The 16,165-nt window shown below is 37.6% G+C and overlaps 1 protein-coding gene across 1 annotated transcript in view; it reads right to left on the bottom strand.

Moving 5' to 3' along the window:
- The window catches only part of TTN (titin), a 234,120-nt gene that overhangs the window by 63,304 nt on the left and 154,651 nt on the right, over positions 1 to 16,165 (bottom strand). The window contains 32 exon segments of the mRNA XM_066553743.1: positions 56 to 337; positions 426 to 576; positions 1,450 to 1,598; positions 1,689 to 2,003; positions 2,693 to 2,992; positions 3,082 to 3,378; positions 3,464 to 3,781; positions 3,868 to 4,167; positions 4,268 to 4,397; positions 4,497 to 4,529; positions 4,624 to 4,772; positions 5,191 to 5,499; positions 5,972 to 6,401; positions 6,894 to 7,084; positions 7,176 to 7,484; positions 7,587 to 7,886; positions 8,284 to 8,577; positions 8,663 to 8,947; positions 9,047 to 9,343; positions 9,462 to 9,761; positions 10,226 to 10,528; positions 10,626 to 10,997; positions 11,095 to 11,397; positions 11,502 to 11,801; positions 12,218 to 12,496; positions 12,607 to 12,912; positions 12,999 to 13,195; positions 14,135 to 14,240; positions 14,331 to 14,630; positions 14,875 to 15,174; positions 15,269 to 15,384; positions 15,920 to 16,106. Of these exon segments, the coding sequence (XP_066409840.1) occupies positions 56 to 337; positions 426 to 576; positions 1,450 to 1,598; positions 1,689 to 2,003; positions 2,693 to 2,992; positions 3,082 to 3,378; positions 3,464 to 3,781; positions 3,868 to 4,167; positions 4,268 to 4,397; positions 4,497 to 4,529; positions 4,624 to 4,772; positions 5,191 to 5,499; positions 5,972 to 6,401; positions 6,894 to 7,084; positions 7,176 to 7,484; positions 7,587 to 7,886; positions 8,284 to 8,577; positions 8,663 to 8,947; positions 9,047 to 9,343; positions 9,462 to 9,761; positions 10,226 to 10,528; positions 10,626 to 10,997; positions 11,095 to 11,397; positions 11,502 to 11,801; positions 12,218 to 12,496; positions 12,607 to 12,912; positions 12,999 to 13,195; positions 14,135 to 14,240; positions 14,331 to 14,630; positions 14,875 to 15,174; positions 15,269 to 15,384; positions 15,920 to 16,106 (8,208 nt within the window).

Genomic DNA, 16,165 nt, shown 5'->3' with positions numbered 1-16,165 from the left:
CATGCTGAATCTTATGAAACTGTACTTGTTCACAAGCACTGAAGCTGCTATTTACCTAGCACATCAACAATAATTGTCTTCTTCCTCTCACCACCATCATTTTTAGCAAGAAGAGTGTATAAACCCTGGTGACTCCTTTTGCAATTCCTGATGACTAAAGAAGAACTAATAGCTGTTTCTTCAATTTTGGCTTCTTCTGGCAAAGCTTGCTCATCCCTGCTCCAACTCACTGTTGGAGGTGGTTTTCCTGAGACATATGCTATGATCCGAATTACTCCTCCAGCATGAACAACAATTCTGTCCCTGACACTTGCATCCAAATTAATATCAGGAGCCACTGAGGGAAGAGAAAAAAAAAAGTCAATGACTTCCTTTTCTTACTTTGTGTTAGAGATACTAAGAATGTCAATCAAAATGATAAATACCAATTCTGTCCTTCATTTCAATAATGTCTGTAACTTCTCCAGGCTCTCCGATGCCAGCAGCATTTACTGCTCTAACTCTAAATTTATAAAAACAACCTTCTTTTAATCCTGTCACAACGAACTTGGTTCCTCTAATTTCTCTATCTTTTACCTGGAAAAAAAACATCGTAATCAGCAAACATCAAGATACCATCAATTTCTTTGCAGAGTTTGAAACAAATCTGACATTAGATATTATTTCAGATTTACAAGAACACGAAAGTATTAAGTGTACATGGATGTACATGGATCTAGCTCACACAGAATTCGTCAGAATTTTTAAAAGAAATATATCTCATGGACCTACAAGCTACTCTAAAGATTCGTCTTTTTTCTAACATATTCTAACATAGAAGGTTGTTAGAATTATCTATATAGCAATTACAATAGTCTGGTCTCAGAAGAATTACATATATTTTTGGACACATCAACTCATATAAGTGAGAGCAACAAAAAAAAGGGAATTAATTTATTTTCTTTTCAAAATTCAATATAAAGTCTCTTTACCTGGAAACAGTATAGAAAATATGGGTTTTACTTAAAATGAACCCATGTATTTATGAAGATACAAAAAATAGCCAAGGTGTGCACCAGTTAGATTTTCAGTAATGCACTATTGAAAAAAATTAGGAAAATGTAGAAACATAGTAGTTGTAAACACTTTGACATCATCTGATACCACTGAGGTTTACTTTTCTGACAGTTCTAACTTGGTCTTCTGTGTTTTTTAATCACATATTACCTACATATTTTTTGACATCTTGAAATAAAAATTGTAAAATTCTATATCTAGTATTTGCAAAATAAACTTCATGTTGAGGAAGGACAAGCTTGGTCTGGTATTTTAAACATACAAAGATAATTATGGTACAAACTTTTAGAAAATAACTTGAATAGCAAAAATTTTTAAAGAAATTTTTTCTGGAGCAATTCATATTGATAGACACAAAGAGAAGTGCTGATTCTGTAATGGTTTTCCACTTACCCGTTCCCATTCTTCCTTTCCTTCCTCTTTAAACTCAACAATGTAGCCAGTGACTCTAGAACCACCGTCCTTTACTGGTGGAGACCACTCCAAGTCCACAGAAGACTTTGTCCAATCAGTAACTTTTGGTATAGGAGGGCCAGGTGGGGCTGAAAAATATCATCATACAGCATAAAAATGTATTATATGATGTTATTTGAATACTTTCAAATTTAGAAAAAAATAATTTAAATATTTACCAATAGGATCTCTAGCAAGTGCTGGGTCAGATGGCATGCTTGGTGGGCCAACACCAGCTGCATTGATAGCTGACACACGGAACTGATACTCAGAGCCTTCAATAAGGCCTGTAACTTTGTATGAAACCCCCAGTGCCATAGGCTTGATAGGATCTCGGTTAACCCTGGTCCATCTCTTTCCAGTGGTCTCTTTGCGCTCCAGCCAGTAACCAGTAATAGGAGAACCACCATCATGTTCTGGTTCTTCCCAGTTTACTGTCATTGAGTCACGTGTTATACTGCTAACTGTTGGCTTGTCAGGAGGTCCAGGCACAGCTGAGGGAAAAAAATTCACACATAGCTTGTAAAAAAATATGCTAAAAATACATGGAAATAGCTAGAGTGCAGAAGAACTATGCACTCACATGGTCACCATTGCACTAGGCAGTTAGCCATCTGCACAAGATTTCTATCCTCATTCAGTTTCTCACCCCTATTCAGGTACATATAATTCTGTGAAAAATGAAACATCTTTCCTCCAGAAAAAAATTGTCAACAATTTTTTTTTCCTAGCCTTTCTGGATCACTACCTCATTTTAGTGCTCAGCTTAACACTTGTTGTTTTAAGAACCATTTTCTCTTGCCAGCCTAACATTCCTCCTAGGTCTGAGCTTTTCTGTATAACTTATCTTTCAAAACTGAAGGTAGGAAATTGATTCTTTCTGGTCCAAGACATCAATAATGTCCAAATACAATAGAATAACTTGAATCTTATCAAACAAATATTTACTTGTGTATTTAAGCATTAAAAATATTGAAATTGTGCTTTAATATAACACAAATAGGGAGAAAAATATTTTAAGTGCTATACATGCTTTTAAGAACCAGGTACTACTGCTAAAACTCTTCAAGCTATTCTATCAAACTTAGTAAAGAGAGAAAACAGCAGTGGTATTTAACAGATGCTGTATGCATACCAGCACATGGAAACAACGGACATAACTTGAAAGCTTATTTCTACTTACTGAAAAGATTTCGTGCTGTTTCTGGCTCACTGTCCAAAGGTTCTCCAATACCATATTTGTTTTGTGCCATAATGCGGAACACATATTCATGGCCTTCCATCAGCTTGGGAACAGTGAATATGCATTCCTTGGGCTCATTAGTAACAGCCACCCATGTCTTCCTATTTGCTTCTTTTTTCTCTATAACATAGTTTGTAATCTTAGAACCACCATCATCTAATGGAGGAAGCCATGATATTGTCATTTTATCAGCCAAAATGGATTCAAATTTAATAGGTCCTACTGGAGGTCCAGGACGACCTACAAGATACGTTTTAAGAGAGAATAATTAATCAAGTATCAAATGCCGGCTATCAATTAATGTAATTGTAAGAGTTCTTGATACGTACCCAGAACATTCAGCCGCATCTCCTTTGAAGCAGTTCCCAGGTCATTTACAGCTGTTATAGTATATAGGCCTGTATCATTTCTGCGAGATTGTTGGATCAATAAAGTGCAAGTATTTTCATCAACAATCTTGTTGACATGTTGATCATACACCACTGGTGATTTGTCATCTGGTTTCTTTGGAGGAGCTTTTAGCCATGTTAATGTGGGGAAGGGTACACCCTTTATCTTGGCCACAATTTTAACATCTGTTCCTTCTTCAACTTCCATAAATTCTTTCAGCTCAATAGATGGTGGACCTACAACAAAATGTTGAAAAAATAGTATACAAAAATACTTTATAATTTTAAAATGGAATTTGTATTTACTAGTATCGCTACTTACATGTCTGGTCTTTGACAACAAGTGGGCCAACAGTGGCTGAAGGTCTGCTAGGACCTGCTATATTTACAGCTTTGACTCTGAATTCGTATTCTCCACCTTCTACAAGATCCTCAACAGTAAACTTTGTTTCTTCCACATCACGTCTGTTGCATTGCTTCCAAGACTCTTTCACTTCTCCAGTACGATCCCAGCGGAGACACTCAACATTATAATGTGTAACAGGAGCTCCACCATCATTCTTTGGTGGTTTCCATGTCAGGCTCACTGTGTTCTTGGTTACAAGGCCAATCCTCAGTTTAATAGGAGGATCAGGAGGATCTTCACAAACAAAACAGAAGAGTGAATAAATCCAGCATGCAGTACCATGTGGTTTAAAGGATTTGTTTGACTTTAATTTTACTTACGGATTGGATCCCTGGCTGTGGTCCGCTGGATGGTTTCTGCAGGAGGCCCAACTCCAAAACGGTTTTCTGCACGTACCCGGAAGAAATACTCTTGGCCAGTTATGAGATCAGGTACCACAAAGGAAGTACTGCCACAGTTTGGATTGACTTTAGTCCAGGCCTTCCCATCAATATTTCTCTTCTCTATAACATAGCCTCTGATTCTATCTCCACCATCATCATCTGGCATCTTCCATGAGAGTTTACAGCTACCTCTTGTAATATCACTTACTTTAAGGTCTTTTGGTGGACCAGGGACATCTGTTGAGATAAAAGCACAACAGACAAAATTTTACTTAAGTATTTAGAAAAATAAGACAAAACCCTAACATTTGGATACTTCAGTATATGCAAGCCATACCAAGCACATTGACTCTGACATGCACTGTCTTTTGTCCTGCTTTATTCTTTGCTGTAATACTGTATCGTCCAGAGTGACTTCTGTTGCAGTCAGGGATGATAATCTCTGAACGTGTATCAGTTGCTTCCACCTGCGTATTATAAGAGCAAAAAGAAGTTATAGAGCAAACTTGAATATTTATGTTTCAAAAATGCAACAGTACTGAGGTTAAAAGTATGGCTTGCCTTACCTGAGCTTCTTCAGGTACATTATGACCTCCCTCCTACAAACAAATGGAAATAATATAAATGTAAAAGGGAATAGGCTTAAATGTCTAGAAACAGGTGTAGGAAAAAAAACCTATTACTTTTACTAACCTTTGCTGCTGTTTTTGCTTTTCCTTCATACTCCCAAAATGTTTTTGGAACTGGACGACCCTTGATAACAGCTGGGATTTTAATTGTTGTGCCAGCACGACAAGACAGCAAATCCTGTGCTCCAAGATCAAGGAAGATTTCTGGTTCCTCTGCAAAAATATTTAAATATATGAATTTTAAGAGCTACTGAAAGCAAAATCCCATCATCACTGAAATGCTGAAATCCCCCAGAAACATGTGGAATGCATGTTCATGTGACAAAGGCTGGACATACAAAAAGGAAACTGGGAAGTATACAAATAGAAAAACTCATTGCTGTAAATTTTTCATAAAATAAACAGTATTTCATTAGTATGTCTGTAGGTGCTCATCAGTTTCCTGATGAAGCATTCCCTGGCAATGGACATAAGAATGAAACTTTCAAAGATGTGTGTCAGTCTTTTGTTACATTCTTGTATAATTTTTTATTTTGTTTTGACTTTGGCTTGCTTGGCATCCTTTTTGAACATTCATAGCAGTAAGTGGCATTTACATAAAAATACCGAAATCAGTTCTTGGAACTCTTACCTAGAATATCTTGGATAGGTATCTCTGATGTTGCAGGACTTGGTTCTGATTCTCCAGCAGCATTTACCGCTTTCACCCTAAATCTGTATTTCCTGAGTTCTTTCAAGTTGGGAATAACACATTCGCAAGTAGGAAAGAGTTTGTCTCCTTCATTCACCTTCTTCCAATCAGTACTACCTTCATCTTGCATTTCAACAATATATCCTTTTATAGGACTCCCACCATCCTTTTGAGGAGGCTTCCATGCAAGTGCTACAGATGATTTGGTTTTGTCTTTGACCTCTGGGCATGATGGTGGACCAGGCACAACTGGTAAAACAAGAGCAAGTAAAAATTACTTGAGTGTTAGTGTCTTCCTATATTTTTCTAGATAGGTTTCTAAAAGAATGCAAGTATTTTCATTTCTTTACCTGTATATAGAGTATAAATACTGGAATGTGCATACTGATTATATATATTCCCTATGTTAGCAAGGGATACTTATGTACAAGGCAGAAGTTTATTTGGCAATGCCTACACTGGTGTTATTACAGTATTAGGTACATAAAAGAGGTAAAAAGTTAAAATTAAAGCTAATTATTTTTAAAATTTTAAAATCAGAAACTTTGTGTCAATATATTCTCTTAGGTTTAATGCAAACAAAACCTTTGATTAATGTTAGTACATTAATACTTCATTATTAATAATTTTCATTAATAAATTAAAAAAAAGTGGTAGTAACACAGTTTTTGTTCTGCTGTGATACAGTCCTCTAAGACAGTCATACAAATAATATACTTACATATAGGATCTGCTGCCAAAGCTGGATCTGATGGTTCACTGGGAGGGCCAATTCCAGCAAGATTTTCAGCCATAACTCTAAACTGGTATTCAACACCTTCAGCCAAACGAAGCACATTGTGCTCCAGACCTTTTACTGATGGTTTTGTTACAGGAGCCCTGTTGACACGTGTCCAGTAGACACCTCCCACCTCTCTCTTCTCCAACCAATAGCCAGTTATTGGGCTGCCACCGTTGTCCAAAGGAGGCTCCCAAGTCACCAGCATAGATGATCTGGTGCGATCCAAAATTTTTGGCTTTCCAGGAGGTCCAGGAAGACCATAGGGATCCTTAATGACAACTTTTTCAGAGAGGCATTCATCACTTATTCCGTATTTGTTTACAGCCCGGACCCTAAATTGGTATTTTTCATTTGTTGTAAGATTCCATACCTGAAAAAGAGGATTTAAATCAATACTTGGCTGCTTTCAGAATCAACTTATTTGGATTTAAGCAGAAGTATTCACTTCAAATTCTATCTTGCAATCAGACTGATGTACCAATGTTTATGTACTACACAGTTCTATGTGATGTCCTAAGAATACTCTTATTTCATGTGCATAGGACTGAACATAAATAAAAATGTCATCACGTTTGTTCTTGCAGTTGGTAAAAAAAAAAAAATTAATAATTCTGGAAAATGGAAAGGAAGGTGTCTTCTCTCTAGTTCAGCTGAGGTTCAATAGCAAAAGTGAACAATTTCTTTTGTTTTGTCACATAAGGGATAACACAGATGCATGGATGGGAAACATTCATCCAGTAATTCTGGAGTCTAAATGGAGCACGAGCACAGGTACTTATGCAAGTAGCAGTTTCCATTAAATATGAAGTAATTTTATTTTTATGCATACTAAAGTATGTAATAAAAATATTTTATAAATTACCCCAAATCTTCTCTCAACAGCGCCTTTGGAGACTTCTTCCCACTCAGACTTCTTCTTACTAGCATCGCGTTTTTCAATAATGTAATGGGTAATTTCACTACCACCATTATCAAGAGGTGCATCCCATGTTAAATAGCATGATTCTGCTTTAATATCAGAAACAGCAAGATTTCTTGGTGGAGAAGGACGATCTGTATGAAAGCAATAGAGCATGGAACTACATTAAAAAGAAGGCAAAGGCATTTTAATAGCTGTCATTTTAGTAAAATGTTGCATCCTTACCATACACTTCGACATGCACATTGCGGAATGCAGTGCCAAGACGATTGGTAGCTCTCACAGTGTAAGTGCCTTTATCACCCCTCACTGCTGCAGGAAGGATGAGTTCTGTTTTTGCATCTGTTCTAGATACTTCTTCCTTGCTTATCTTAAGTGCATCGGATGTTTGGTCAATTAAAACTTCATTCTTGTCCCATTCAATCTTCGGCATTGGCAGGCCTGTTACATCAGCAGGAATGTTAACTGGTTCTCCTGCCTTGACTTTGATAGTATCTCCTCTCACAGCCAAACGCAATGTAACCGTTGGAGGCACTGAAAGAAGGAAAGTGACAGAGTGAAGATGGAGATGAAATAGAGAAAGTGCCTTGAAGTGTTCTAAAGATATTTATATGCATTTCTTTAAAGTTGATATACCTTCATCATCTTGTATAACTACATTGAGGGGCAGTGATGGCTCGCTTTCTCCAATCTCATTGACAGCTTTCACACGAAACTCATACATATGAAGTTCATCGAGTTTTTCAACGAGAAGAGATGTTTTTGGACAGAGCCTTGCATTAACTCTCTCATAATCTTTTGAATCATGTCTCCTCTTCTCAACAATATATCCTAAAATGGGACTACCACCATCACTGCGTGGAGGCTTCCAGTCAAGTGTAATGGAAGACTTCGTCCTCTCTGTGTACATGAACCTCTCAGGTGCTGTTGGAGGACCTATTAATACAGATAAATTACAATAAGAAAAAATTAAAATTCCAGAGAATTTTAAATCATAAGAATGCAGTGGCTCTGGCCTTTTAAAACCATAGTTTTTACATGCAAAGAATCTGAGTATGATTGTGGCTCGTATAAAGTTTCTCATGTATGTGGAGAAAAAAGTAATAAGTAGTGTCTCAGTAGGCACCAGTATTTTGCTATGTAAAGAATTACACTAGCTTCAGAGAACTGATTCAGAAACTTGACTGAAGTAATGAAGCTTAGATAGATGCCTACCCATGTAGTTGAAAAATAAAGACACTTTCTGTATAGAGGGAAAGACAAAAATATTGTCTAATTAATCTGCCATTAATTTTTTTTCTTTTTAAAAACCCGGCAAAATGAGTCATCTTACCTAATGGATCAACTGCAAGAATGGGTCCTATTTCCACAGCTGGACCAGTACCAAATTTGTTCTTGGCACTAACACGGAATTTATATTCCTGCCCTTCAATTAGACCTGTAATATCACATTTAGATCTATCTGTGTCTACAGCAAGTCTCCATGTATGCATTTTGGCATCCTTCCTTTCAACAATGAAGCCTATGATATCACTGCCACCATCATCTTCAGGATCAGACCAGTTAAGCAAACACATCTTTCTGTTTGTGACTACTGGCTTTAGGTCAAGGACTGGTCCAGGGACATCTGAAAAACAAAATCAAACAAGTAAGGTAAAGCTTACGCTGACCAAAAGAAACGCTTATTTAATTTGAGAAAATATTTTTCTTACCAAATACTTCTACTCTGGTTCCCGCCGATTTTGAACCACTGCTATTGGCAGCAGTAATTACATATCTTCCATGGTCTTTTCTCAATGCATTCTTAATGGTTAACTCAGATTTTGTGCCAACATTTTCAATAACAACTCGATCTTTGTCTAATTCCCCCTCGTCTATAGCCCATGTAATGGTGGGAGCAGGACGCCCTGTCACAGTAGCAGGAATTTTAATAGTCTGTCCAGCCATGACCTGAATGCCTGCTTTCACAGAAACATCCAGCTCAACAGTGGGAGGCTCTGTGGAAGAAAGAGAAAAAGCTCATTAGTTGGAGGGAGGGATTCAAACCCACCTTTTAAGCAGCTGGGCATTTCTTAAAAATAATACAGTCTCAATACCTTTAGGTTCTGCAACAGTTGCGGGTTCAGTTTCCCCAGGTGGTCCTTCTCCAGCTGCATTGAGTGCAGTAACACGGAGCTTATAGTCGGCACCTTCCCTCACCTCTCCAACAGTAAACTGCAGGACCTTAATGGGTTTTGCTGTGCAGCGTGACCACTCATTCACACCCATCAGTTGTTTGTACACATGGTAACCAGTGATATCTCCACCACCATTATACACAGGAGGTTGCCATTCTAGCTCAATGGAAGTTGCACTTGTGTCAGCAATCCTTGGAATTGGAGGACCAGGTGGCACTATAAATAAATAAATAAATACATAAATAAATAAATAAATAAACAAATACGTGTAAATAAAAGTTAAAGAATCCTATCTTGTCAACTGTCTGCTATTAGCGTCTCCTAATCCACTTACTTATTGGGTCTTGCGCAGTTTTTGGATCCGATGGTGGACTAAATTTGCCAGGGCCAGCTGCATTTTCAGCACACACTCTAAAGATGTAAGTTAAACCTTCCAACAGTCCTTCAACTCTTACTTCCAGAGCATTCACAAGGTTCCTGTTGACCCGAGCCCAATGAGTACTATTGATTTCACGTTTTTCAATCCAGTATCCTATGATAGGGCTGCCATTATCTTTTGGTTCATTCCACTTAACCAGCATACTGTTGCTGGTTACATCTTCCACATCAGGCTTATTAGGTGCATCTGGTGGAGCTGAAAAACAAAAAGGTGGTTTTGCCATCATTGCTGTCTCTTCAGAGCTTATTGAAAGCTAAGAGAGCACTATGATATAACAAATTACTAATTTTAATTCATAGTTTTTCTGCTCTCTTAGAGCCTTTGATTCCTAAAGGTGATCAGTAAGCAAATTTGCAATGGTTCTCTTTTTTGATAAGAATACTAGTCTATGAAGCACAAAGAATGTCACTATTCAGATGTTAAGTGTTTTAAGGGTAAAGTTTTATGACAGTCATCATCATTCTTATGTGTTTACCATTGAAATTAGAGTATTTTTGATAGTTGTCTGTATTTCAATGGCTTAAAATGTGCAATAATTATCACATAGCTCAAGTTTCTTCTGGGAAACATCTACACAGATAAAGCTGAGTATTCTAACAGTCTGATAGAGTTTCACACCTTGTTTTCTGAGAATGTTGTTTTTCAAAATTAAAACTTACAGAAAGGATCTTTAGCTGTCATTGGTTTTGAAACACATGGTGGTCCTGCTCCAACTCTATTTTCAGCAAATACACGGAATAGATACTCTTTTCCTTCAATCAGTTTTGTTACATGGAATTTGCAATGCCTGAGTGTTGAACTGACAGTGACCCAGCCCATTTCAGCTTTTGTATTGTCTTTCTTTTCCAGTACATAGTTTAGGATTTCACTTCCACCATCATCAAGGGGAGGCTCCCACTTGCAAAGGACAGAATTTTTCCTCAAATCTTCAAATACAAAGTTGACTGGTGGCCCAGGTGTATCTGTTAGTAAACCAAGAAAAATGATGAGTACTCAACTTGCACACTTCCTACCTAATACTCGGAACAACTAGATGTTTTGAGGACATTCTTTACATACCCAACACATTGACTTCACATGAGGCTTTTGCAACTCCATGATCATTTTCTACTTTAATTGTAAATGTGCCATGGTCTGCTCTAATGGAGTCACGAACTGATAGTATGGACTCTCCTTCCTTGTGGTTGTCAACACTCATACGTTCTGGCAGTGAAAGTTGGAAAGGTTTCTCTTCTTCAGGTTCACCCTTCTTCTTTTTAGGTGCTGTTACTCTCTTTTTGATATCCTCTGGTCTGACAACTTCATCATTCCTCAGCCAAGTAATAGATGGATAGGGTGACCCTGAAATATGTGCCTCAAGTATGATCTCATCACCTCTCTTCACCTCAAGGCCAGACTGTAGGTTTGCAGCAAGGAAGACTTTTGGAGCCTCTGTAATAACAAAGAATGAGAAATGAAGCGTAGAATCTTTCAATATGTCTGAGGATATATGGCAATTAATATAAATGATCTAATGAACAATTCATACCAATAGGATCCACAGCTTTCACAAAAGGAGTAATCCGAGAAGGCTCACTGATGCCAGCAGCATTCTCAGCACGAGCACGGAACTGATACTCCTTTCCTTCCTCAAGGCCTTTCACCGTGTAAGTTAGTAGGGGTACCAGATAGTCATTGCATCTCTCCCACCTCTCTTTGCCCTTAGCAAGCTTCTCTATTATATAGCCCATAATCTTGCTTCCCCCATCAAACAGGGGTGGTTTCCATGTAAGAGTTACTGATTTTGATGTTGGATTATGGACTTCAAGGTCGACAGGCGGATCTGGGGGCTCTGTGAAAGAGTAGATCAAAAGAAGGATCATATGAGAAAAGAGAGTATGAAGATTTTATTTAAAAATCAGATTTTTAGATTATTTAACAGAAAGACAAACTTACGTTTTGGGTCTTCTGCAATGATTGGGTTTCTTAGTTCAAGATAATCACCCCCTCCAATCTTATTGACAGCTTTAACACGGAAGTAATATTCACAGTTTGGGATAAGATCTTTGACTTGCCATGAAAGCTTATTTTCACCAGACATGACTGGGATGTATGTTTTACGACCAGCTTCCCTGCGTTCCAGAACGTAATGCAAAATAGGAGTACCACCATCAAAGTCTGGAGGCTCCCAGGATACTTTGCAAGAATTCTTGGTTACTTCGCTTGCCTTGATGTCTTTACACTGTCCAGGTGGACCTGTTTTAAATAAGAATGAAGCAATTCGTTAATTAAATAGACGTGGAAGTGTATTCTTATAAATATGAAATTATATTTCATTTCTTTGCTTTGCAGAAAGCAAAGACCACAAGTGTGGACTACACAGCATCTATATGAACTTCTGCTTCCAAAGATGAAAAATAGTCAGAATTCTTAAATAATTTTTATATTTATATGCTAACTTCTCAAAAAAATTGGGCTTTCAGTAGTCACTGAATAGTTAGAGCAACTTGAGGTAAAGCGTTTTTTCATGGGACTTCATAACATCAATCTACATATGTCTTGAAGTGATTTTTCTACCTGGCAGAAGCCATTTCTTTCTAGCCCTGTCTTCTGTCAGCTGCAGGGCCCAAGTGAAGATAAGCATATTTCTCAGAATGGAAGAACATAGTTACCTATGACTTTGACATTGACTGATCCAGTTGTTGATGCCAGCTTGTTCTCCAGTGTGATAGTATAAACACCAGCATCAGCATGAACACTGTCTATCACTTCAAGCAATGCAGAGGTATAGTCACTCTTCATTGTTGTTCTGTCACCAGCTTTCAACTCCTTGCCATCTTTGTGCCATGTTATAGTTGGGGATGGAACAGCTCTGAAGGGTATAGGGATACTTAGCTTCTGTCCTTTAACAACAACAATGTCACGAGTTTGTAGATCAATGGTTGGATTACCTGTAAAGGTAAGCATAATGTTATCAGAAAGTTGCCAAACACCCTTCTGTTTTTCAGTTATGCAGATCTGACAAAAAAAAAAAAGAAAAGAAAAAGGAATTTATTCTTACAGTCTGGGTCCTTGGCAACAACTTTTTCTGAGATGTCTGATGGCTCACTAGCTCCAACAGCATTGACAGCTCTGACTCTTAGCACATATTCTTTGTCTGGAACAACTCCCTCCTCCACTTTACATTTTAGATCTTTAATTGGACGAGAATTGATTCGCATCCATTTTTCTGTTCCTGCTTCACACATCTCCACATTGTATCCAATAATAGGACTTCCACCATTCTTCTCAGGAGGTTTCCATGCAATGCAAATGTGCTTTCGGCCTGCATCTGTGACGTGTAAATCCTGAGGAGGTGAAGGAGGGCCTGCAGAAATGGAAAAGTATGGTGTGATTTTCCTCCCAGAACAGTAGACTGCTTCTAAAATTCATACACTGTATTATTCTACTTACTTGTTGGATCTTCAATATGAATGAGGTCGGTTGGTTCACTGGGATGACCACATCCAGCTTCATTTTCTGCACGGACCTGGAACTGTACATCTGTACCTTCAATGACATCTGTCACTCTGAAATTGCAATCTGGACCAGATGTCTTCCCAGCTTTTACCCAGCGAGTAGCTAGCTTTTCTTTCTTTTCAATAACATATCTGAAGAGATTGGGGAAAATACTATGAGGCACTTGAAATAGGAACACTTCAGACTTCTTCAAGAAAATAGATTAAAAGAGATTAGACTAGTTTAGACAGTGGAAAAGTAAAGAGAATAATGGATAATAGATTTAATTAAATTTCTTCACACTTTAGCCACCTAGTCCTAGTGGGTCTCAGCCCCTAATAGGGCTGACATCACTGACAGACCCAGGTCTGACTGTCAATTCTTGATATTTGTTCTGTGTTTTAGAACTGAACTGAACTGTGTTCTCAGGTTATAGAGAGCTGCAGAGGCAAAAGAACCTCCAAGCTATATTTGTATCTTTGCTAGTTTGGATCTCAGTGATCAGTCCATTGAGAATATTTCAAGATACTATTACTTGGCTGTCAAAATCTGCTTAGGACAGGCTATGGCAAAGTAATGCAAATTGAGTGACTTCTGTTTCTTCAGGCAGATCTCTGTAGTTGTTTGTTGTGCTTTTTGCGACTGAGAAGGAGTAAAACAGTCTGTTTGAAAAGTGTTATAAAGAAGAAAATTATCTGAAAAGACTCATTTTAGCTGAATGTATACAGTTTGAATGACAAACAAAGGCAGAAGGAAAATACAAGCATACTACGTGCTAGATGATTTTAAGTGGCTATTATTCTGCAGGAACTAGAGGCTATGGTCACATTTCACATTATTTTTTTTTTCACAGCTCCTAATTATTATATGCTGTTTTAAGGATGTTGACACACATTCACTGTTCAGGCACATTAGGTATTTTATTTGCATCATTTCTAAATTTTAAAATCAAGCCCTTCATTGCTTCTCTTAAATCTATCCACATATTTTTAATATAAAATGTTTCAATTTAAAATTTAAATATTTTGAGAGAAACGTCTTCACTTGTTTAAAGATGTTTATCTTCAGGAGACTACACAAAATCACCTTACCTTTGAATTGGTCTGCCACCATCATTCTTAGGTGGTTCCCATTTCAAATCAACATGGCCTTTTTTCACTTCAACAATTGTAAGGGCATATGGAGGCCCAGGTGTTGCTAAGGTAAAAAAAAAAAGGCACATATTAGAAGACTATGAATTAATGACATGTGAGCTAGTGATCACTCAGTAAGCAAATCAAAACTTACTGAAAGTATCTTTAGCAAGCACTGAGTCTTCAATTTCACAGTAGTCACTCTGTCCAATGGCATTTTCAGCAGCCACACGGAACACATAGAGCGAGCCTTCAGTCAGTGGGCTTACTGTGTACTTGGTATCCTTCACTGTCGTATCAACTGTCTGCCAGCCTTTCCGCCTTACATCTCTTTTCTCAACAATGTAGTTGGTAATTGGGGAGCCCCCATCTTTTTCTGGTACTGTCCATTTAAGATCTGCTGTATTTTTAGTAATATTAATAACTTCAAGCCATCGGGGTGGTGAAGGAGGATCTGCAAAATAGCAAAAGAAAAAATAAACCAGAATGTTGCAATTCCCACAAAAGAACTTGGAAGACAGGGAATACACCAAAACTATCAAAACTTTGTATTTCCTGAACTGAAGCAGGGCAGATTTTAGTATTTAATAAGCCTTCCAAGAGTTCATTTAGGACCTACAAAGACAGACAGACGTGGGGCTTTATTAAAGTCAGAGACTGTATTTGCAGTAGCAGCATGTTCATGAAACACTACTCACAGAGCCTCTCCTTGCACAGCACAGGGTCACTGGGCTCACTGGGTTCACTCTCGCCAGCCTTGTTCACAGCTCTCACACGGAATGAATATTCTTGTTTCTCCATAAGATCTTTGAGGAAGTGTTCCGTTGTTGGAACTCCTTCAGCTACTCTCACCCATTCGTCTGTTCCAGTCTTTAACAGCTCAATGACGTAAGATTCAATTTTTGCCCCTCCATCATGTTCTGGCTTTGTCCAGTTCAGGGTAAGGAATGTCTTGCCAATATCTTTCACAGTTGGCTTTCCAGGAGGCCATGGTGGATCTAGGCAAGAGTCCAGTATTAATTATGTCATTGATAACAATTTTTTTTTGTTATTGTTGCTAAATTAAACCATTAAAAAATGTGTTTATTGTACCGATTGGATCTTTCACTAAGATTGGCTCTGTTTCCCGGCTTGGTTTTCCAGGTCCTGCAAGATTCTCTGCCAAGACACGGAACTTATACTTCTTCTTATTTGTAAGACCTTTAACTCTGGAAATAAAAATTAAATATGATTAAACGAAACCCAGGCATTAATTAATTTCTAAAACATCATTCTCTCCACTATCTATACCACAGATTACTTGGAAAATCTGAAAATATCCAAATTACAGCTAATGATGTCAACACATTGTCAACACTAAAATGGTTGAATGAATGTTTTGAGAACTATCTTGGATTTTTGCATGTTCCATGGTTTTTAGTTAATGAGAGTATCAGGAGAAAAAAAACCCTAAGGATTTTGGTAAATTTATACTTGGGATGACCATGTCTCTGCCATGTTAGAATACCTTACGGAATTATTAAGCACAGGAATTATTTAGCATAACATTTAAAAGAAAAAAAATTCTTCTGTAAAGATACCCCTCATTAAAACTAATTTAAAAAGTAAGCTACCAGGGGTAGTTGGATCAAAACTTAGAGAAACTAGGAAAAAATAAAAACAAAGTAAAACTTATTTTAAAAGCTACTGTTAATTTTTTATGTCTCTGTGATCAATTTCACCCTAAAGTGACTATAGTCTTACTTGAATGTTGTATCTTTCACTGGCATTTTGTTGCATTTTATCCATTTATCCTGCTCAGGATCATATCTTTCAACCCAGTAGCCAGTTATGGGGCTGCCACCATCTTCATCTGGCTCATTCCATGTTAAAGTGACTGAATCTTTAGTGACCTCTGTGGGCTTGAGACCTGTTGGAGGGCCTGGCGGATCTGTATAAATTCATTAAAAAACAAACAAACAAAACCCAAAACCATCAGTCAGTTTTTTT

This window comes from Molothrus aeneus, chromosome 7 (assembly GCF_037042795.1).
Source record: "Molothrus aeneus isolate 106 chromosome 7, BPBGC_Maene_1.0, whole genome shotgun sequence".
Taxonomy (NCBI): Eukaryota; Metazoa; Chordata; class Aves; order Passeriformes; family Icteridae; genus Molothrus; species Molothrus aeneus.
This window is presented reverse-complemented; position numbering and strand designations above follow the sequence as displayed.